Source organism: Mesoplodon mirus (genome assembly GCF_964341445.2).
Source record: "Mesoplodon mirus genome assembly, chromosome: 15".
In the NCBI taxonomy this organism is placed as follows: domain Eukaryota; kingdom Metazoa; phylum Chordata; class Mammalia; order Artiodactyla; family Ziphiidae; genus Mesoplodon; species Mesoplodon mirus.
The window spans coordinates 56327368-56351228 of NC_138991.1; the positions used below are offsets into that span (position 1 = coordinate 56327368).

The following is a 23861-nucleotide window of genomic DNA, read 5'->3' on the forward strand; positions in this document are numbered from 1 at the left end:
GGTGTGGCCAGAAAAAGAAAAAAAAAGTAAAGTGAACAATTCAATGGCTTCTAGTAGAGTCAGAGTTGTGCATCTATCATCATGATCAACTTTAACTACGTTTTCATCACCCCAAAAGAAACCTTGCACCCATTTGCTGTCACCTCCTGTTCCCCCAGCTCCTGGCAACCATGAATCTACTCTAATCTACATTAGTCCATTCTGGACATTTCATGTAAATAGAACCATACAGTATGTGACTTTTTTTTTTTCTTTTTTTGGCCGCACTGTGTGGTACGCAGGATCTTAGTTCCCTGACCAGGGATCAAACCTGTGGCCCCTGCAGTGGAAGCGCCAAGCCTTAACAGTTGGACCGCCAGGGAAGTTCCCAGTATGGGGCCTCTTATGACTGGCTTCTTTCACTTCCCGTAATATTTTCAAGGTTCATGCATTGTTGTAGCATGTGTCACAACTTGATTTCTTTTTCTTGCTGAATAATCTTCCATTGTATGGATGAAGTTTTTATGTTTTCTCTGTCAATCCCAAGAGGGCTTTGGAGTCAGCTTATTTGGCCATCCCTTACTGATGGGTACGTAGGCTGTTTCCCGTCTTTTGCTGTTAGCAGTAACACTGCCATGATTTTCCTTATGCATGTTCCCCTCACCTGTTGCCAGAAACATGCTGAAGGAAGCATTGGCAGGGTGAGGGGGTGGCTCCCAGGGGTCCCTCTACTCACATGGCATTTCCCCCACGTGGTCATCCCTGGCCAGCACTTCCCATCTCAGATCCAGACGATGGAGACTTAACCCCAAGCAGCCTGTTGTACGAATGGGAGGAGACACCGTCCCAGGCTACGGTGGCCATGGTGGCTGCATCAGTGAGGAAGCTGTGCCTGGCTCAGACCACAAGCTTTGAGGTAAGTGGCTTCTCCAGCCACAGGCCAGAGTCTGCCTGGGGCCTGGTTCCCTGGGACACCTTCTTCTTCCTACCAGATCCTTTACGGTCTACTTGCTCAGGTGTTCAGTATCAGGACTGCTGTGTACTGTTGGGTAGGTTGTGCACTGCACAACTATGCCCGGTTGTGAAAGCAAAGAAGGGAAAGAAATCTAGCTGGTGTATACAAGCCTTGGCCTCGTGCAGGTTGGATATGAGCTTAGAGGAGGCCTTTTTCTCCTCTGTCTGTCTTTGGGCAAATGGTCCTTTTGGGCTCATAGACTAACCTTCTGGACCTGGCCTGTCCTAAAGATCTCTCAGGAAATCTCCAGCCATACCCAAGCCTCAGCATTGGGGAGTTTCCACCAAATCAAAAACACATGGCCCAGGCCTTCCCTGGAATTCCCAGCTGTTTAAAGTCAAGGGGTGGACATGATGTCGAGGTCTCATAGCTCAGAGAGGCTCAGAGGTCTCTGAGACATCTGTCTGGTTCCCTCCTTTGTGACTGATGACAGTGTTTCTGAGAGTACCAAGGCCATGCTGTGATGATGTGCCTTCTCCCTGCCTGTTCTGTTCTGAGACAGAGCCCTCCACCTGCCTGTAAGAGGAGAGCCCTGAGGAAGGCTTAACGCCCTCCCTGGGGAAAGACAATGATGCATCTGGGCTCCGTGTGGAGGCTGCCTTCCCACGTTCTCCTCCTGATGGGAGCTTCCATGTCACAGGAGCAATGTTCCTATTGGCAGGGCCCTGGTTTGCTTAGCCTGTGAACTCTTCGGTTTGTTCAGCAAGATGAGGGGCTTACTCTGTGCCCTTATGATGAATGAGACGGAAATAGTCCCTGCTTTCCCAGAGCCTAAAATCCAGTGTGGGGGAGATGGATGGTAACCACTGCAAATGTACAAGGGTTTTAGCTGTTGATGAGCACTGAGAGAACAGAGCGGGGATGTGGCTGTGACCACCTTAGGCCAGGGGTCTAGCAGGATACACTGGAGTTGAGACCTGGGCTGGTCCCTTGGGGATCCAGGGGACTAGTGCTCCAAAAAGAGGGTTTGGCCAGGGCCAAAGTCCTGAGTCTGAACCTCGTGGGCGTGTTTGGGGAGCAGGCAGCTCAGCCTGGCTGGAGCTCAATGGTGAGGACCAGTGGGGTCAGGTCCTGCAGGGCCTCGTGGTCAGGATGCCTTCCAGAACATTCTAGACACATAGTAATCTTTGTTGTAACATCCCTGCCATCCACAGCTCAGAGCTGGATGTCACCAGTGACATTTTGGGGACTTTCACTGTGTCCACTATTTCTGCCCATCTCAGTGTTGCTGATGACTTCAACATGAGAACCCTAGCCTTTCCTGGAAGGCATTAAAGATGCTGGGATTTTTCTGATTCAAGTCCCAGGGCCTGTGTGCCGAGGAGAGAAGCATGGGGTGTTTTTTCTTTGATCCCACAACAGCCTGGGAGGGTTCAAAATATACTTGCTTGTTGATTTGGGATGACGCAAATTTATAAATGCCTGTTTCACTGGCTGCTTTCATAGGACCGAGGACTTGGGGGCTGTCATGTGCCCAGCTGGACAGAAATAGGTCGTTCCAGGCGTGGACAGGGCTGGGTGTGGCACCACTTCTAGGCATGGTGCCAGGCACACCCCCTGCCCTCCGGAAGCTCGGCTTTCTGGGCAGCACTTGGGTAGGGGGCCTGTCAGATATATGGATGCCCAGACCCCAACCTTTGACGTTCTGGCCTGGCAGGTCTCGGATGGGAACCAGGCATCTGGGTGCAAAGCTTTGTGTTTCTTGGTGTTGCTCACGTGAAGTCAGTGGAGAAGGATGTTGTGAGGCCAGTGCCCGTCCAGCCACAGCCTCAGATCCAGGAGTGCCTTTACTGCCGAAAATGTCTCCATCTGGAATTCTCAGCACCAGAGGCCCTCATGGATGCCTCTGGCTGTGTGAGGCGAAGCATTTAGTTCAAAAGAGAATAGGGCTGGGGGCATCCAGACTGGGGTTAGCACCCCTCGGTCCCTGGGGTCTGGGCTGAGATGGCTCAGACCCTTGTGTCCTGCTCAGATGCAGGAAGCAGAGCCAGGTCCCACTGCGCCTGGGATCATGGGCCCCAGGGGGCTGGGGAGACAAGTAGAGAGGGGAAAAGGGGTGAAGGGGGCAGGTGGGGGAGGCTTGGGATGCAGTTGTAAATGATGGATGCCTGGGAAGGCCCCACGGGGGAGGTGATGTTGAGTAAGGACCAGAAGGAGGTGAGGAGTGAGTGGGGTGGATAGGGGTTGGGGGGGGACTGCCAGAGGGGGCGGGCCCAGCATGTGCTCCAGGGCAGGAGCTGCACGGTGAGCGAGTTTCAGCACCAGTTTGAGTGGCAAGGAGGCCTTGTGACTGGAGCAGAGTGGGAGGGTGAGAGGGGACAGGGTCGCCCCCTTAGGGGAGCACCCAGATTGCTTTTTCTTTTCTTTTTTTTTTTTTTTTAACCTCACCGTGTGGTATGTGGGATCCTAATTCCCTGACCAGGGACTGAACCCCTCCCCCCGCAGTGGAAGTGTGGAGTCTTAACTACTGGACTGCCAGGGAAGTCCCCAGACTGCTTTTACTCAGGGTAAATGAGGAGCCTTGGAGGGTGTTGTGATCTGGTGTACATTTCAATGCTGACATTCTGGCTGAGGGTGGAGAATAGACTGAGGGCCAATGGGATGCCGGGAGACAGGTTAAGAGGCTGTTACAGTAACACAGGTAGGAGGTGAAGGAGGCTTGGTCTGGGGTGATAGCAGGGGGGTGGGGAGAAGAATCAGATTCAGATATACGTGGAAAAAAACATACCTAAGAATATGTTGAATATGCATAAAATATGTTGAATATGTCATCAGTAAATACAGACTAGTATATATGCACATACTGAATGCATATTGAACACTCATACATGTACACACACGATACATTTTGCGTGTGTATAGCAGAGACACATGTGCAGCTGGCTGTTTACTGTTTCAGGGACCGGGAGGGAGCCAAGGCCCATGCTCATTGCTCTCTGGAATCCTCGATCTCCTGGGCCTCACGGGGGTCAAAGAGCAGCCCCAAGGAGAGGGCCCTCAGCCCTGTGAGGTGTGGTCCAAGCCCACCAGCTAGTGGCTGACAGAGCTGGCTGTTAGTCCAGGCAGCCCAGCCCGCAGCGGGGATTCTCACCCTGGCACTCCTGACTCTTTGGGCCGCCTTGTGCACTGTCGGATGTTCAGCAGCATTCCTGACCATTACCCACTAGATGCCAGCATCATCCGCATCCCAGTCACGATAACCAGAGGCTGCCAGCGTCCCCTGGGGAGCATGGTCACCCCCACTGAGAACCACCGCTCTACATCCTGTGTTCTAACCTGCCTCCTCCCGTCTGGCTCCCTGACTGGGCATTTCCTGGCAGAGGTGGCTCGGGGCCAGGCGTGCCGTGGTCCTGTGTCTCCCCTCCTGGAGACTGGCAGTGCCGGCCCCAGAGGGTGCAGGGCGGCTGTCCTGTATTTATAGTGCTAACAAGGAAGCAAATTGTTCCCACTAGGGAGGTCCCCTGGGCTGGGGGTGAATTACTAAGGACCTTGTTCCTGAAGATGGCTTTTCAGGGATGACTTGGTGCATGCACATCGAGCAGTGCCTTGGCCTCCCCAGGAGGGCTGAGGGCCCGCCGGTTACCGGGGGGACCGACCCCGTGGGCTTCAGCTAAGAATGCCTTTGCCCCTCCCCATTGCTGATGGGCAGGAGACAAGATTGGTTTTTCAGTCTGGAAACAAAACCAGGACCCAGGACTCAGTAGAGAGCAAATTCCCCAGCCTGACCCTCTGCAGAGAGGCCCCCTGAGTTTCCACGTGGGGGGCAGCGGGCTGGGATGGCCAAGAGCCTGATGGAGTGAAGGAGAGGATGGGGAGAGAAGCAAGGCGGGTCGGGCCCCACCCGCTCCCAGGGCCGCCAGGGAGGACGCCTGGGGAGGGCACGGCTCCTGACCACCATCGGGTTCCTCGTAACAGGACACCCAAGTCACAGATACTGATTCAGCACCGACTGTGTACAGCGAAGTGTGGGCGGTGGTGTGCGAGGCTGGCTTGTACCGATTTGCCAGAGCCAATGGTTAGATCCCAGAAATCCTGCGGACTGGTTGTTAAACGGACATTACTAAAGACTAAGTTATACCGACTTACAATGAAAATGAATCATATTCTAAACAGAGGTAATGAATACTCAAAATCCTCACTACCTAGTTATTTTACTACATTTTTGTCTTTGCACTGGAGGGTATTTGCACCTACGGCAGGGGGGGAACTATGATGCAGTGCTGTGCTTCTGCACAGTGACTCCCACGTCTGCGTTCAGTGCTGGCACACGGGCCGCTGGTGACGGGCTGCAGTGGGAGTATTCGCCCCTCGGAAACTGGCAAACAGGGCTGGCGCTTTTTTTTCCCCCATGGCCTTGAGTGTAGGACCCTGGTTAAGAGTGTGGGTTCAAGTCTCGCTCTGCCACTTAGTAGCTCTGTGTCCACTGGCACCTGACCTAAGTGCTCTCGGTTAAGTGAGGATAATGACGGCCCCTCACAGGATTAAGGTCAAATGAAATGGTGCCTGTAAAGTGCCTAGAACAGCACCTGGCACACAGCTGAGGCTCCAAACAAAGTAACCATCGTTGTTGTTATTATCGTTTGCATAGATGTTGTTAGTGGCAATGGTGGGGACGGGCTTCTCACCCAGGAGGCAGGAATGACATCCTCCTTCCTCTACCCGCAAGCCTTCCAGGATGAGCTGCTACAGCCCCCTCCTGCTGTGTCTGGCTCTGGAAAGCTGGTCCTGAAGCCAACACTTGCAGCCTGAGGCCTCCCAGAGCAGGAGGCATGCTCCTGAGCGGATGCCCAGCCAGGCCCGGCAGTTGCACACGTGCTGGAGGTCTTAGAAGCAGATGTGTTCCGAGTCTAGGGAATCACAGATGATGCCCGGGCAAGGCAGCCACCAGCTGGAGGGAAATGCACATGAGGCTGTCCGGAAGGCGGCAGGGTTCCTGGGGTAGGTGCCCCAAACTAGGCCGATGCTGGTCAGGGCCACTCTAAGGGTGGTGGTCGGCCCCAACATGGGGCTGCTTGTGTGTCCTGCGTGAGGAAGTAAAGGCAGAACGAAGGGTCCCCACTGGCTCCACCAGCAGAAGGCACATGATGGGGATGCTGTCCAGACCGTGGGGGCAGACATGCTGGTGAGAAGGGAGGGGAGAGTGGGCTAAGCTGGCCTGTGAGGGGCCTGTTTCGCGTTTGCGTCTTGCTGAGGTCAAGCTCTGTGCACGGGGACTCAGTCCCAGCTTCTCAGAGCAGAGGAGGCCTGAGGTGAGGCAAACCCGTCCCAGCAATAGTGGACCCCTGGCTGGGTGGGGTGAGGGCTCATTCTTGGCCTTGGCCAAGCGCAGCAGGAAGCCAGTACCTCGTCACTCTTTTCTGTGGCTTTGGGCTCGGGCCGAGGCAACGAATCTGAGACTGAAGAGGCACGGGGGAGGAAAGGCAGGATGTGGGGTCGGCATCCCAAACCAAGCATCTCCTGAAACCCGAGAGGTGCGGGCTCTGAATAGAGTCCTTTATTTCCTTGAGTTTTTGGAGACTTGGTGACTGTGCTGGTCAGACCTGCAGACAAGGGGCAAAAACTGCAAACTCCTGTTGATTAGCCATCACTGCTCATAACGCTGAAAAACGTTCACATATTTTTTTCATTAAAAATATCAGAAAAGATGGCTATCTCACTAACTTTGTGAAATATGCTGACTCATTATAATAACTAGATTATAATCATAGTGAACATGTATTGAGCTTTTATTAGAGCATAAAGCCCACAAATGCAGATGCCATGTCTCTTCTTTACCTGCACATCCCTGGCCCCTAAAGCATGCCTGGCATGTAGTAGGTGCCCAATAAATGCTTGTTAAATTTAAAAAAATGGGCCAGTCTGTGTGCCAGGAGCTGGGATTCAGTGGAAGCCCAGACAAGCAGCCTCATCTCTTTGGGTCTGTGACACCGCAGGCAGGAGATCCTAGTGTTCCCAGCCATGCCTGGAGGCAAGGAGACGGATGAGGTGACCCTTGCACTTGGGGCCTCTCACACTTTCCCCTCTGATTTCCAGGCCGCAGAGCTGTTCCTGACGCTGGTGTCTGAGCTCCGGGGCCTCTCTGCGGATGAGCTCATGGAACTCTGGGAACATTCTTTTTTCAAATGCCGAGACAACTGGTAAGGGCCTCTCCCCGAGTCGGGGGCTGGGCCAGGAGCTGCCTGGGGGTCCTGGTGGGATGCTGTCTTGATGCTGTCCTAGGTCCCCATTGAGAGACGGATGGCGACATTTCAGCTCATCCCTGTGATACTGACTTGTCATCCTTCAGTCTGGGGACGTCTGCCAAGAAGGCGATTAAGAGGGGAGCTTGGAGGGTTCCCACGGGGGCTTCGGGAGACTGGAGGCCGCAGGACCTGGCCGGATAAAGACAGGCATTGTTCCCTCCCCACACAGGGACCCTCTTGCTGAGAGCTGGAATTAGCATTCCAATGCGCCTTGGGTACCCTTCTCCTGGGGGTGGAGGGGTGCTGGGCAGGGCTGGGGTCCCAGCCTCAGAACCTGCTGATGTGAGGCCAGCAAGGGGTGTAGAGAGACCCCCAAGCATGGAGGGGAACCTCTGAGGACCTAACTCTATCGGCTGAGGGCTGTGCAGGGGAAAGCTTGCGGCTCCTTCCCCGAGTCCAGCTGTTCACTGGGCCCCTGAGATCCGGATTTCAGGCTTGTGAGCTTTTCAAAGGCTCTCAAAAAGATCTTGAGACCTGAAAAAATTTTATCGACTTGGAACTATGAAAGACCCCCATCCCCAAATCAACATTACCAAATGTCTAATTGAATGACCACCAAACTTAGTAGCTAATAATGCACAGATACCTTCCAAGCATTTTATCTCTTATTCACTCATTTAATCCTCACAATGACCCCATGAGGTAGGTGGTTTTATTATTCCTATGTTACAGCTGTGGAAGGAAACCAAGGCACAGAGCAGTTAGGAAACTTGCCCAAGGTTACACAGCAGAGTCGGAATTTTTGACCGAGGTGGTCTGTGCTGCTCCATCGAATTCTTATGGGCTTAAAGATGAATGATATTTGACTTGGGCACATTTTAATTATCTTTGGTGTAGGAAGGGGCCCCTGAGTCTTCCTGTGGAGCAACCTGTTCCCTTCGTGACTCACCCTACTTGTCACTCGGGATTTTCCCACAAGCCCCTGTGTCTCACTTGTCTACCTAGATGTCGGGAATCAGGGAGAGGGGAGACCCTCCCCAACTCTAGAAGTTTCCAAGAGGACTGACACTCTTGAGAGATTTTTCTTGCCCTCACCTCCTCCTCCATTTCTGCCCAGAGCCTGGTTTTCCAAGGCCCAAATCTATAAGGAAAAGAGAGGAAACACAGGGCAAGAGATAGGAAGGGCAGGTAGGACGTTCCTCAGATGAGGTGGCCTGTGTTCCTGAGGGCTCACACTCATCTAGGGGCTGGTCTGGTCATCAGCATTCCCATTTTATAGATGAGCACACTGAGGCCAGAGACTATTTATGGGCAGATGGTGTGTGTGGAGCGGGGCAGTGGGGGGGTGCCTGGTCCTTTGTGGCCATGGATGCCACTCATCAGGGTTGATGGGGTGGGGGGTCCCCATCTACCCCACCCCCCCTCCGTGTACCCTGCTGCCTCGTGTGACCCCAGCTCTGGGAATCTCCCGTTTCTACTGTGACCTATGCACCCACCCCCGTTCAGTCATCATTTTCCTGTTTAGACCCATCATTGTGCAAAGGTTGGAAAGTTTTCTGGAACTTCTCAACCTTTCGGTAATCTTAAAAAAAAAAAAAAAAAAAAAAAAGGGAAAAGATCCTGATGTTGGGCTGAGAGCATTAGAGGTTTAATGGGAGGCAACCTGCTAATTGTTGATTCCTGTTCTACGCAAGGAGTTCTCACCCTACGTGGTGACCATGGTTGGTTTCTGGAGAGCAGTGGGCAGGGACTCATGTCGCCCCAAACCGCTGTGTCTCCAGGGTGGGCAGAACTGCAAGGGTTTAGACTGGGCTGCTGGTGTCTCTGTGGCCCTAAGAGCACAGGCCCCCGCCCAGGCTGCCTGGCTCCCAGGCCCGGCTCGGCCCCTTCCCGGGGGTGTGAGTGTGGACAGGTCCCTGCTGTACCTCTCTGAGCCTCTGATCGCTCCTGGATGACCTGAGGCTTCACAAGAGATGTCCTGGAAGGCTCCTGGGGTGTGTGGGTTGCCATCATGATGTTCCCTGGGCCTCTCTCCATCTCAGGCGACCGCTGGTGGATGCCCTGCCCTCCTGTGGCACCAAGCCTTGCGTGAGCCTCATGGCGGAGCTCATTGTGTCCGGGGAGTTGGAGGCAGATGAGACAGAGGCGTGGCTCTGGTCACTGGCCTTTGTCCCGCAGCCCACAGATGCCATGGTCCACGCGCTGCTGGTGAGCCTCTGCATACCACCCCGCCCCGTGTCATCCCTCCCCTGCTCCACTGCTGATTGGGTGCAGTGGGGAGGGGTGGGGGAACCTCTGTCCTCTGGGCTTTGTGCCAGTGCCTCGTGGGACCAGTGGAGGCAGGTCAGAGAAATCCGGGTTTGAGTCTCAGCAGTGTCCCTCCCAGCTGTGTGATCCTAGGCAAGTGACTTGACCTCTCTGAGCTTGTTTTCCAATCTGTAAGATGGGGATGGAGCAGTACTTCCCTCTTGGGCTCATGGTGAGAAATGAGATGCTGAATGTGAAGCAATTCTCCTGATGCCTGGCACAGAGTCCAAGCACTTTAAATTAGAGCTGCTATTATTCCTGTAATCAAACATATGTAATGAATCTTGAGATTAGGAAAGCATGTGAAACTAGGCCAATAATTTCTGACAACACAAGGAGGTCTTATTTAACCCCCATGATGCCTCTGTGAAGTAGGTGCTTTTATTACTCCCATTTTACAGATGAGGAAACTGAGGCCCAAGGAGGCTGGGTAGCTGGGTGATGCAGCTGCTGTGCCTTTCCCTTGGACCATGGGAGATGTCCTCACTCAGCTGGTGGTGAGGTCACTTGTCAGTCCTCACCCTGCTGTCCCAGACTGATAGTGGGCCAGGATTCAGAGGTCACCAGTAGGGAGTGGAAGGGGTGATGGGCCAGCCAGGGTCCCTGGACCCCTGTGCTGGCTGATGAGGGGGTCTCCAGCAGGATCTTTCAGTCCCTCATGCAGGAGGGGCTCTGGCCACTCTGCAGTTGGAGTGTAGGGAGCATTCACCCCTGGCCTGACCCCTGACCCACAACCCCAGAGTTTGCAGTGGGGCTGTTCCAGGCTGTGTGGTTGGCTCCATTCATTAGGGAATCGGGCACTGACTTGGAGCCAGGTGAGGGCCGGGCCCCAAGGGGCATCGCCCATAGCTCATGGCCTAGCAGGTGACACTCTGGCCATAGGTACATCAGCGCCATCCAGGGCCTGCGGGGGCTCAGCCAGTGCTGGGCAGGGTCGGGCTCCCTATTCCTTGTTTGTTTGTTCGGCATGAATGCAGTGGCCAAAAGCACAGACTCTGGTGCTTGATTCCCCTGCTTCAGAACCCAACCCTGTCCCTACCAGCACTACCTCGGGCAAGATGCTTCACTGTTCTGTGCCTCGGGTGCCCATCTGTGCGGTGGGGGTAACTCGTAGGGTGATAGTGCAGACTAATAGTTGTTATGACGTGGGCTATGTGTTAGGTACGCACTGGTGTCGCTGCTGTGACCACTTGCCAGGGACAGGCCGTGAGCAGAGCAGGCGGGTCCCTCAGCTGTCTTGGAGCCCAGGATCTTCTCTCACCTGCTTCTCGTAGGTTCTCGTCCTGCTAGACCAGAGCTTGCACCTCTCTGGACTGTATTTGCTTGTTCTCTCAACCTGTCACAAGGATGCACATGTGCTGTGCTGGGCATATGCTGGGGATGCAGGCTTGCTTTGTGCAGCCTGAAGGGGGAGGATGGGAGGGAGAGAGGAGTAAGAAAAAGAGGGAGGGGGAGGAGGGAGGGGGAGGGAGGAAGGCAAGAGATTATTTTAATACACTTTTTATTTTAGGATAATTTTAGATTTACAGAAAAGTTGCAAAGATAGTACAGAGAGTTCCTGTACACCCCTCCCCACTTCCCCCATTATTAACATCTTAAATCACCAGAAAGTGTTTGCCACGACTAAGAAACTGACCTTGCTACCTTACTGTTAACCAACTCCAGCTGTTCAGATCCTACTTACTGCTTTTTCCACTAACATCCTCTATCTGTTCCAGGGTCCCGCCCAGGGTCCCATGTTGCAGTTAGGGGGTGTGTGTTCTTACATTTTAAACTATACATTCAGGAGACTGCACTGCTCTTAAGTATCCAGTTTGATGTTTTCGCATCCGTGTTCACTGTGTAACCACCCCTGGACAAGATATAGGACGTTTTCAGCTCCCAGTCGGTGACCCCAAAGGTCATGGTGATTCTGACTTTTCTGACCATCGCTAGGTTTTGCTTGCTTTTGACGTTCACACCCGTGGGCTCGTGTGCATCTGGAGTTTGGCTTCTTTCTCCCACGTTCTCTGTGAGATTCTGTCCATGCCGCGTGTGCATGCACACGTGTGTGTTGGGACTTTGCTCTGTTCTGTTGCTGGGCTGTATTAGTGGTGTCTTTTGATGAGCAGAAGTTCTTCATTTTGGTGAAGTCCAGCTGATCAATCTTTTCCAGCTTGTGCTTCACCTCCCCAAGGTCATGGTGCTTCCTATGTTTTTTTTTTTTTCCTACCAGCTTAATTGCTTGGCCTTTTGGGGAGGGTTGGTTTCGTTATGAGGAACTGGGTTTGGGACAAGATGAACGGTTGTTAAAGTCACGTTGGAAAAGTGGTCGTAGGCTTAGGGATGATTTTATCTTTCCATCTTTAAAGATTAAAAAAAGAGAAAGTTGAATATTTTAAGCAGACTTTTAATTGAATTATTTTTTTTAAATACTGTTTTATTATTTATTTATTTATTTGGCTGCACTGGGTCTTAGTTGTGACGTGCGAACTCTTAGTTGCTGCATGCATGCGGAATCTAGTTCCCCGACCAGGGATCGAACCCGGGCCCCTTGCATTGGGAGTGTGGAGTCTTACCCCCTGGATCATCAAGGAAGTCCTGAACCAAACCTTTTTAAGTCAGAGACTTTGGCATTAAGATCTGGTGTTCTGACTCTTGTGAAATTGAGGGAGGCTGGCAATTCTGGACAGACCCCCAGGGCAGCCATCAAACGAGCAGGGTCATTACTGTCTGGACCGTCTCAGAGCCCAGGCCTGACACTGGCCCAGCTGTCCTGGCCCTGTAGCTCCCAGGTGGGGCCTGGCTCCCAGCAAATCAGTGGCTCCAGCTGTCCTGCCCTCCCCACAGAGCCCTCCCAGGCTTCTGGCTCCATCTTCGGCCCTGGGAGGGCCAAAGTCTGCCCTGCCTTCCTGCTGGCAGCCTTCCTGGGGCAGAGTGGGCAGAGGTGAAGGCCTCTGGCAGGCAGGAACCCTCACCCCACGGGTCTGAGTGGCTTCTCTCAATCTTTTCATAACCCCTGCATCTCAGCCGAGCCCTGCTTTCCGTCCTCTGTGTTAAGAAAACAGAGTGTTTGTTTTCATTTGCCAAATCTGGAATAACATGCTTTTCCAAGCCACAGGTCCCCGTTCCTTCCACAAAGGAAACATACACACACACACACACACACACACACACAAGACTCACATACGTATACCCTGAAGACGGTTACATGGGAACATATGGGGACACACACCCACAGGAAGACGCATATCCACACGTACCCACATATTGAGACATACACACCAAGACTCACACACGTGTACCTGGACATGCAGATGTACTCACACAGACATGCTATACATGTACACACACACACACCAGGACACTCACACACAGGGACAAGTAGGGACATCCACCCACACCTGGACACCCCCCCCAGGATAAACTGGGACAAGTATGCATTCACACACTGGGACTTGCATATGTACATACAGGGACACACCCACATCAGTACATGTGCACACACACATCAGGGCACACTCAAATGAGTGCATACACACGCACTGGGACACATGCCCTGGGATATGCATGTACACTGAGACACGTGCACACCTACCCAGGAATGCACACACCCACAAACACTGAGATTCTAAAACACACACACACTGAGATGGACGCACACAGATACGCTTGCGTGGATACACAGACCTGGTTAAGACCATGAACCCAAGGGAAGAACAGCTGGTGCAGAGGCTGTATTTCCCCCAGGCTGCCAGGCAGTTCCTGCTCTGGGCTGTAGGAATAATAGAGGCCATTACCTGATGCCCAGTGCCCGGGTCTGGTTTTCACAAATGAACCCAGAATATGTATTTTGAGAAACAGTGAGTGCAGGGGGAGCTCCCAGCCTGGGAACCAGACCCTACAGGGTCAAGTTTGGCTCTACCACTTTCTGGCTGGGTGACTTTAGGCAAGTTACTTAACCTCTCTGTGTCTCAGGCTCTAAGCAGGTGACATGTGTGCCCTGTTAACAGCAGAGCCTGGCACATAGGGAGTGCTGTGTGTTTATTAAATAAAATACGTCTTTCTTGTTTTTCCTCTGAGAGGCCTAGAACCAGCGTTCCGCTCTTCTGAGCCCCCCGCCCCCCCACTTTTGTCTTCCTCTCTGCTGAAAGCTTCAGTGCCCTGGGGTAAGGGTGGCTGAGCGTCTGGGGGAGCTCTGCTGAGCAGCTGGAGTGACCCTCCTCCGACTCAGCCTGGGCTGAGTCCCTGCCACTGCGAGGCCCCCGGAAGAGAGGGGCCTGTTTGAGCTGGGTGGCTTGGGCAGTCTGACCCCCAAAGGAGGGCTGGCTTTCCTCTTGCTCTTTAGGGAACCAGACCAAAAAGGGCCCCAACATGTGCTAGGGGAGAGTCTTGATTTTCAGGTAGTTTTCGAGCTGATTGATAAACATAGCCATTATTAAAAATTAAATGATCTAAGCTTGCAGTTAGAGAAATCATATTAAAATAAAGGTATGAGATGGATAATTTATTTATTATTTATATTTGGTTGCATTGGGTCTCTGTTGCGGTGAGCGGGCCTCTGATTGTGGTGGCTTCTCTCGTTGTGGAGCACAGGCTCTAGGCGGGCGGGCTTGAGTAGTTGTGGCACTCGGTCTCAGCAGCTGTGGTGCGCAGGCTCAGCAGCTGTGGCGCACGGGCCTAGCTGCTTCGCAGCATATGGGATCTTCCCAGACCAGAGCTTGAACCCGTGTCCCCTGCATTGGTAGGTGGGCTCTTAACCACTGTGCCACAAGGGAAGCCCTGAGAGATGGATAATTTCTAATGCTCTTACTATGTGGTCCCGTGTCCACACCCTCAGGCTTATTTGCATTGCTTGTGTTGTGTGTGGACCAGTCACAGGAGGTGTGCCTGCTGCTGACTCCCTATCTGTTCCCAGATCCCTTGTAGTGACTCAGCTCAAATTGGCCAGGGTGGGAGCATTTACACCATGGAAATTGGCAAGCACTATACACAAGGGACTTTCTTATTTCCTGGGTCTGTGTTACCAAACTCAGGTTCAGCTGCTCACCACTAAAAAGCCAATAATTCGAGAGGCAAGTGTCAGTAGAAAGGAAAGTTGCTTTAATCAGAAAAGCCGGCAGTCTGGGGAGAAGGTGGACTTGTGTGTTGAGACCAACTCTGAAGATTCTGCTCAGCCATGACAGTTTTGAAAGGGAAACATGGGGGAGAATCTCAGTGAATCACTGGGGCAGGAGATTGAGTTCTGCATTGTTCTCTGCATGCAGACTGGCTGACTCTCTCTTCAGATGTTATCTTGCCCGCGTGATCTGCTTGCAGGATTCCTTAGCGGGCTATTGGGGGTAGAGAGCTAGTCATTCTTTATTCTTACTTACTTTCTTCTTTTTATCTAGGAAAAGAATCAACAGGTTAGGCAAGGCATGGTGTGCATTCAGAAAAGCATAAGTCAGGAGGACTTCGTTATAACTGCTTAGTGATCTCATTCCTATAATTAGGCTTTTAGGGTTAGAGGGGGGACAGAAATGGGTGAACAGGAAAGGGGCAAAAAAGCTGCTTTCATCAGTAGGTGGGCTGGGCAGTTGCTAACCATTTACCCTAATGCTATTGGCCGTACCTTTCCATTTGGGTTCTTTTGGATTGGACCCAGCGCCGCCTCTGTTAAAGACAGTCTCCACCCAGAGCACATCCTTTCCTCTTCCCGCCTTTTTGCCCAACTTCCTATCAAGACCCTGGGAGAAGAGCAAAGCCAATGCTGGGTGCCCTCAAGCCCCCACCAGGTCCAGGACAGCATGGCCCCAGTCGCCCCAGCTGACGAGCAGGAGGTCCAGTGGCCTGGGAGTTCTCTCAGCCCTTGCCAGTTCACCCCTCTCACTCCCAGAACTGGGGGCAGGTGACGCTATTTGGAGAAAACCAGCCTGGTTGGGCGGCAGGACACAGCTTGTCTGGTTTCCGTCTCCCCTGCTGTAGACAGGGGACTGTGACCACTACTTGGGGATCCTGTGGTCCCAGAAGAGATGGTTGGTGTCTCGTGCAGCTTTACAGAAGGGCATAAACAGCTGGCTTACTTGTTTTGCCCATTGATCACAGAGAGAGAACTTTGGTTTTATTTCTTACACGTTTCGTATATCTTGGGAGGTGGCAGAGCCGTGCCACCAGCCGGGGTGGCCCTGACACTTTGTTGGAGATTCTTCACCATATTCCACCCAGAAAAATCTCACCACCCCACCCTGCTCCCCGAGACTGGTGACTTAGCCCAGGGTTTCTCAACCCTGGCACTGTTGACATTTGGGGCTGGATTCTTTGTTGTGGGGCCGTCCGGTGTCTTGGAGGATGTTTAGCAGCATCCCTGGTCTCTGCCCACTAGATGCCAGCAGCACTGTCCCCCATTTGTGACAACATCCCATCTCTAGACATTACCAAATGTCCCCTGTCCCCACACCCTGAGGTGTGGTTCTCCACCCTCGATGCACATAAATGGTCATCTGGGGTGTTTTAAGAAATGCTCCATGCAGTTCCCACCATGGCCAATTTATTCAGACCCTCAGGGGTGAGGGGCCAGGGCCTCTGTATTTTTAGGAAGCACCCTAGATCTGCACATGGCGAGACCTGTGAAGGACCACTTACCAGGCTTCTCAACTGGGGTTGGGGGGCCGGTTTCTGTCCCCAGCCACTGCTTCAGACCCTGGAGGCCAGCCCCAGCGCCTTCCTGGGCATCTCAGCTCTGGTGCATAACCTCTGTGTGTCTCTGGATGGGCCCTGCGGGCAGCTGCCTGGTGTTGGCTCCCTCATGAGGATCTTGGAAGACGCCTTGGGTGCCAACTGCACCTTCCAGGAGCCCTCGGATGCTGATCAGGTGAGGACAACCCCATCCTGGGCATGGCCCCTTGATGGGGTCCCTGTCAAGTGGGCGAGCTTTAGGCTGAATGGGTGGGCTGGGCGTACCCATCAGGCCTCAAGACCCCACCACCATCTTGTTTCAGCTCCAGCTCGTGCTGAAGGCCATTGGCAATGCCGGCCTGGCGGCCGTAGCTCTCACCCCCAAGCTGAGCATTTGTGCATCCCTCAGGAGCTGCCCCCCTGAGATCCGGCTGGGTGCCATACAGGCCTTCCGAAGGATTCCCTGCTCTGCAAACGTGAGCTTCTGCATGTTATTTCATTGTGGTTGGCATTGGGCAGTAGTGGGTCTCAAACCACTGTTAATTCACTTCTTTATTTGCTCATTCATTCATCACATTTACCGAGCACCTGCTATATGCTGGGCACTGTGGTAGGTACTTGCGTGAACAGGTGTCCAGGTCTCTGTTCTCATAGAGCCTGTGTCTATGTGGGAGGCATGTATTTATCAAATAAATATACAAATAAGTATATGATTACAAACAAACTATACATAAGCCACCTGTGCTGCAAACGCTCTGGTTCAGGGGTCAGCAAGACATGGTCCATGGTCTACATCCAGCTTATTGCCTGATCTTGTATGTAAAGTTTTGTTGGAACACAGTTGTGCCTGTTCATTTATGTGTGGACTGCTTTTTTGCTACGACTGCAGAGTTGAGTCGTTTGCAAGAGAGACTGCATGGCCTGCAAAGGCAAAAAAAAATTGACCATCTTTCCCTTTACAGGAAAAGTTTGCTGACCCCTGAACTAGTGGGTGTGTCTCACGTAGAGTCAAAGCCAGAGTCCTTATAATGGCCCATCAGGACCTGTGGTCTGACCACTGACCCACCTCTTGGCTTCACCTCCTACTTCCCTCGCCACCCCCCCACTCCTCGCCAGCCACGCTGGTCTCCCTGTTGTTCCTCAAGCCTGCAGGGCTTACTTCTGTCTCAGGCCATTTGCACATGCTGTTCTCCCTTCCTGGAATTCCTTTCCCCTGTATATCCCCAGGCTTTACTCCTTTACCTCTGGAAGGCCTTTACTTAGAAATCACTTTGCTGTCAGTCTTCCTTGGCTATTTCACCTGAAATTGACCTTTTCAAGCCCCCCATGCCTCCTGCTTCCCCATTTTATTTTTCCCTCTTTAGCAGTTATTATTACCTAACATATTATATATTTCACACATTAACCTTGTTTACTGTCTGTCTCTCTGCACTAAAATGTAAGCTTCAGGTGGATAAAAGCTGGGTTTGTCTTGCTCATAATTGTCACCCAACACCTCGCACCTTGCCAGGCACATAATAGGTGCTCAGTAAATATTGCTGCATGAGTGGATGGGTAAATGGCTGTGCTATGAAGGAAACCAACAGGAGCTGGTGCAGACCTGTGTGTCAGTCGCTGTGCTGTGCTGTTTTTGTAAATGAAGTTTTCTTGGAATGCAGCCATGCCCACTTGTTTATCTGTTTCTGGCTAGCCTGTGGGAGGATGGGGATTAGCAGTGACTGGGGAACCTACCACCTCCCACAACCGGGCCACAGGTGAGAGTGTCCAGAGAGCTCTGGAGACGTCGGGAGAGCTGGGGCAGGGCATCGGGGCCACCTGCTGGAGCCAGTGCAGATGAGGGGACATCGTGCTCTTGGGTGGAGGTGGGTGATCCCTGAGTGATGACTTTCCCCCTGCCCGAAGCAGCGATCCGTGCTCTCCAGCCTGTACCAAAGCCCCGAGGAGGATGCTGAGATCCGCATCAATGCCTACCTGGCACTGATGAGGTGCCCGGGCGAGGAGGTGTTTGCCCAGGTGCGGCGCACCCAGGCAGGAGAACCGTCCACCCAGGGTGAGCAGCTGCAGGTCGGGGTTGGGGGGCTGGGGCTGGCCTGGTGCCACCTGGTGGGCGCAGGGGTTCGGGAGCCCGCTCACGCTCCATCCGTCAGGGGTTCTCTCCCCTTCCCGCTCCCCTTCTCTTAGCACACTGTCTGGACAAGTGGCCTTGCATGCTCCCCTCACCCACGTGGCAATTGAACAACCTTGGAGAAGTTGGTTCTCTCTGGTCCTCAGTTTCCTCATCTGTAAAGTGGGGTGGAAGTCGCTGAGTTCCCTTCTAGCTCTGGTCAGGTCATGGCATAGTACCTGGAGGAGAGACTTGAGGCAGAGGAGGGACAGTGTCTGCGAATCTCAGATCCCTTGTGGGGTCAGAGAGTTCCCTTTAAACAGGTGGAACTTCAAAAAATAGGTTCAACTAATTTTCAAAAAGTTTTTACATAATGCACAGTGAGTTGACATAATTTACAGTGAGCTGAGAGCCTGGGGCCTGCCAGCCTGGGTTCAAATCCCAGGTCAGCCACTTCCTACCTGTGTGCCTTTGGACAAGTGACTAAACTTTTATGAGCCTCCATCTCCATCTGTGAAATGGGGATAATAACAATACCTCCCTCACAGAGGAAGCATAAAATGAGTTAGTACAGGAAGACATTTAGAACATTGTAAGAGCTGTGTGCATAGCTGTTACTTTTAATGTTATTACCACCATTGTTATTACGACTATGTAGCCAAAATTTCCAAGCAGGTGGCAAAATATAAATGGAAGGTTAAAGTCTGCCTTCCATGTCTCCTGATCCCTAAGTCCTGTTTCCTGAAGGTACTGACTGTGACCAGTTCTCTTGTGTGTCCCATCAGGACGTGTGGTGTATGTATGGACATGGGCGTGTATCTCCTTAACAGCAGTAGCAACTCAGGATCATGTTATACATGTCATTTTGCTCCTCAGTCCGTCTGGGAGCTCCTTCCACATTGGCACACTTGGACTCTGAGCTACAGCTGTTCGGTGTTCCACTAGGAGCTTAACCGTAATCGACTTTACCAGCCCCACCGATGGGCACTTAGATTGTTTCAGGTCTTCTGCCATGAGGAACAAGAACCAAAATGAATCTCTCTATATATCCACTCCTGGGCCCTTGTGCTAATCTAGCCAGAGGAGAAGTAGCCAGCGTAAAGGGGCACACATTTAAAAGTCTGAAGTGATACTGCTAAACTACCATCTAAAGAAACAGCAAACCCCGCCCCCTTGCCAAAAAGAAAAGAAATGGTGCTACTAGAAGTTGCAGACCGCTGTTGGCAGGTTCAAGGGTGGAATGGGGGTGGGAGAGGGGCGTGTTCTGCATCAATAGGCCACTGGGCCAAGCCCCTCAGAGGGGATCAGCCAAGGGACAGCTTCGATGGAGGCCCTGGGGTATCAGGCTTGCATGTTGCCTGATGGAAACAAAAGGCAGACTCAGCTCTGTTCCATGTGGATTGTTCCAGAAGCTCGATGCTGGGCATTCTGAGACATCCTCTGGGACAAGCAAGAGGATTGGGGTTCCCAGTTAGAATAATATCCTCTGTTGGACTTTCTCATTGGTGCTCTCATTTCATTTTTACCACTCTAGAGAGCCTCAGAGGGTCCCTGTCCCGGATTGCATGTCACCCCTTTCCCAGCCCTTTCAGTATCGTTCAGATACTCAGTCCTTTAGGTCCAGGCTCTGCCCTTGACTGCTCTGCACAAACAGCCCTGAGAGATAGGTCATTATAGTTCATTTTACAGATGAGGAAACTAAGGCTCAGAGAGGTGGAGTAACCAGCCCAAGGTCACACAGCTCATAAATGGTGGAACTGGGATTCAGACTCGGGGCTGACTTTCAAACCAGGGCTTTGCCCACAATACCCCCCTTTTCCTTCTGGAAGGCATGTCAGAATGCCCTGCACAGGCTAGATTTCTAAGTTCCATTAAGGCACTGCTCTTTGCCGCCGTTTCTTCAAAGAGGGCGTGGTTCTCAGTAGCTAGGCTCCTGAGAAGCCCCTGGTGGGTGGAAATAGCAGGACCCAGGAAGGGGGGTTGGGGGGTCTTTTCTCTGGGTTGTGCCAGCTCCGGGTCCTCCCTCACCATTCCCCCCTCCCCTCCCCGCTGGCTGCGCTGGGACTCCAGTGGGCTCCTTTGTGTGGAGTCACCTCCTGCAGCTGCTGGAGACGGGCGATCCCCTGAAACGGGCCCTCCGGGAAGCCATCCCTGAGGACATTGTCAGCCAAGAGTTCCATCCAGAGACCTGGAAACACTCATCCTACTCTGACGTCACCTTCCGCTCAGGTATGGGCATCCTGGGCAGGTATTGTCCTGCTGTGGGACCACAAAGGCTTGGAGACCTGGGAGTTCTAACTCCTGAGGACATGTGGATCAAAGATACTGTTTCCCAAATGTCAAATATTCACATGCCACTTGCTTGATTTTTTATTTTTATCTTTTTGCTATATCCAAAATAGCACCTGCCATTTTTGTTGGAAGAGTTAAAAAATAGTTAGGTATGAGCCACTTCATAGCATTCAACTGAATAGTACTTCCATCTTTTCTCTAAACTGGTTCTTTTAAACTTACACTTATTCTAAAAGGAAACCTTTTATCCCTACCATTAGTGGAAGATCAATTTAACTCTGTAAAAATAGGGTTATCCTAAAAAGAAATGCAATATCCGTGAAACACTGTTGTTCAGTTCTCATGGGTTCTTGCCTGCTGAGGGCTGTGAATTTGAGAACTGCTTTTTCCTGGGTGAAAAAAGGAGATTAGCATCGAAGAGAGACAGCTGCCTCCTTGTAATTAATCAGAATCAAAAAGGGACCCTGTTCTAGCTTAGGTACCCAAACCCCCTCAACTACTCAGCAAGTCTGGGGGTGGGGTGCTCTGGCTGCCCCCTCTCTGCCTATCAGCAGGTGTGGGTACATTTGTGACCCTTCTGTTCTGACCTTCCCTCTGCCCTTGATAAGGCTTAGGTCTGAGCTTCCTAGCCTGGCCAAGAGGATGCACTGTGTGTCTGGCCCTGTCTCCGGCGATGGCCCCTTGGTGGCCAGCTCCCACCCGGTTAACGGTGTGGTGTATACTGATCCTGTCTCTTCTAGCATCAGGCAGCCTGGGAGCCAACCTGGAGGGGACGCTTCTCTTCTCTCCGGCCTCCTTCCTTCCCCGTTCTGCCACAGCCAACCTGACTGTCCATGCCCTTGGTCGTGCCTTCAACCTCCTAGAGGTAAGAGGGGGCCTTGCTTCTCCTCAGGGCCTCTCCTGGGCTTGGGGCCATTCACCTATCTTTCCATCTATCACCTCTTATATCTATAGATCTACTCTCACGTCTATACTTCCAGCTCTTGACGTCTACCCACCCATTTATCTGCCTATCCACCCATCTATTCACCCACCTACTGACTCATACATAAATCCATTCAACTACCATCCACCCCATCCCTCCTTCCCTCCATCCTTCTCATCCATCTATTTACTTTGCATCGTCTCTCCATCTACCTTCTCACCTACCCATCTATTCTTCCAGTTATCATCCAGCTGCTCACCTATCCATCCTTCCACCCACCCACCCACCTATCCATTCACACCCCATCTGTCATCCATCCATATATTCATCTGTCCATCTCATTAATCCCTCTCATCCATCTATCCATTTATGTACCTCCCGCCCATCTCTCCATCTACACTTTCACTCAATCATCTATTTATTCTGTCAGTCACCCACCCATCCATCCACCTAGTCACCTACCCACTTACCCCTCCATCCACCTGCTCTTCCATACGTCTATACCTCTTCTCTGTCCATCCATCCACCTATCCATCCTTCTATCCTCATCCATCTATTCATTTATGTACTTGTCTACCCATCTCTCCATCTACCCTCTCATTCACCTATTTATTCATCTACCCTTCCACCCACCCATACATCTATCTATCAGTCTCCTCACCCACCCATCTCTTCATCTGTTCTCTCACTTATCTATCCACCCTTGCATCCCTCTATCCACCTGTCATCATTGGACAATATCCATGTTCTACCTGACATGTACCGGGCCCTGTGCTGGGCTCTGAGACTATGATGATGAACAAGAGAGACATGACCTCTGCCCGCTTGGTGCTCACAGCCCAGAGAGGTAGACAGATAAGAAATGAGTAGACACATGGATAAAACGATGGCAACTTTAAGTAGTGTGTTTAGGAAGGTGAAGTTTCAGCTGAGGTCTGAAGGATGAACAAAAGCAGCCACGTGAAAAGCTGAGGTAAGAGCCTTCCAGGGAGGGGGCCCAGTATGTGCAAAATCCCTGAGAAGAGAAAGGGCTTAGTGTGTTTAAGGAACAGAAATGGAGTAGTGAACAGTAAGTGCAGGAGAATGGTAAGATGGGAGCACAGTGAGGGAGCAGGGCCGTGTCGAGGAAGGGTTTTGAGTTGCCGAGTGATAACTTGAACGTTCTGGCTGTTGTGTGGAAAATGGATTGTGGGGGGCAGCAGTGGAAGAGGGAAGATCTCTGAGGCCGTATGTCCAGCAAACTTTATTTTTATTTATTTTTTATGTGTGCGTCTGGCAAGTGTTGATTTTTCTTTATTGTCCAGCAAACTTTAAAGTAATGGGTTGCCTTGGGACCCTTCCATCTCTTCCCCCCAGGTCCCTGTAGCTTGTCTGAGGGAGGGTGCTCTGTGCCATATCCCAACCCTTTCTAATTTATGGAGAACAGGGAACCTATCATCCAAACTTTGCCCCCTGGGCTTAAGGCTGACCCTCTGGTGATTTCTCTGCAAATGCTCTCAGAGACACTTGGTTGGGAGGATGGAAAGGATGCAAGAGTGAGTGAACAGATGGGTGGATGGATGGGCAGATGGAAGGAAGGAGGGACTTGTTCATTCATCCATCAGATTTTGAGAATCAACCAGCTCATCTGTTAGTCAGGGTTCTCCAGAGACATAGGACTATTTCAATAGGATTATGGAGGCTGACAAGTCCCAGACCTGCAGTCAGCAAGCTGGAGACCCAGGAGAGCTGATGGTGTAGTTCCCGTCTGAAGGCAGGAAAAAGCCAGTGTGCCAGTCTGAAGGTAGTCAGGCAGGAGGAATTCCCTCTTATTTGGAGGAAGGGCAGACTTTTGTTTTATTCAGGCCTTCAACTGATTGGATGAGGCCCACCCACATTATGGAGGGCAATCTGCTTGACTCAGTCTACTGATCTAAAATGTTAAACCCATCCAAAAATGCTCTAACAGTAACACCTGTAATCATGTTGGACCAAATATCTGGGCACCACGTGGCCTGGTCAGGTAGACACAGAATTAACCATACCACCAGGGATTGAGTGTGCTTAGTGAATGAGACACAGGTCCCTGCCCTCATGGACTCAGGATCTTGCAAGGGAGACACACAAATTAGTCTGAGTGTGACCTTGGAGTAGTGTGCTTGATGCTCAGAGGAAGTAGTGATACATTTGGCTGGGGGAGGGGAGGGGGAATGTGTGAAGGGAGTGATATGGGAATTTAGAGAAGGCTTCCCAGAGGTGGTGACATTTGAACCAGGGCTTTAAAGAATCAGGAGGAATTCTTGCTTTGTGGCACTTGCCAAGTAGATCTGGAGCTTGATGACTTTCTAAGATTGTACCTCTTGGCACTTGGGCCTGGATGGACCCTGGGGAGCCCAGGGCCCCCTGTTTAAGCTCCCAACCCCACAGCTCTTGGTCAGCCTT

General features: G+C 51.9%; 1 protein-coding gene across 1 annotated transcript in view; it reads left to right on the forward strand.

Moving 5' to 3' along the window:
• Positions 1–23861, forward strand: part of LOC309816753 (uncharacterized protein) — a gene marked incomplete at its 5' end in the record, with an annotated part of 152282 nt that overhangs the window by 14976 nt on the left and 113445 nt on the right. Inside the window, 8 exons of the mRNA XM_082644528.1 lie at positions 765–895; positions 7028–7131; positions 9219–9384; positions 16130–16315; positions 16443–16595; positions 18025–18169; positions 20294–20452; positions 21256–21380. Coding sequence (XP_082500654.1) covers positions 765–895; positions 7028–7131; positions 9219–9384; positions 16130–16315; positions 16443–16595; positions 18025–18169; positions 20294–20452; positions 21256–21380 — 1169 coding nt within the window. The remainder of the gene's footprint in view (positions 1–764; positions 896–7027; positions 7132–9218; positions 9385–16129; positions 16316–16442; positions 16596–18024; positions 18170–20293; positions 20453–21255; positions 21381–23861) is intronic.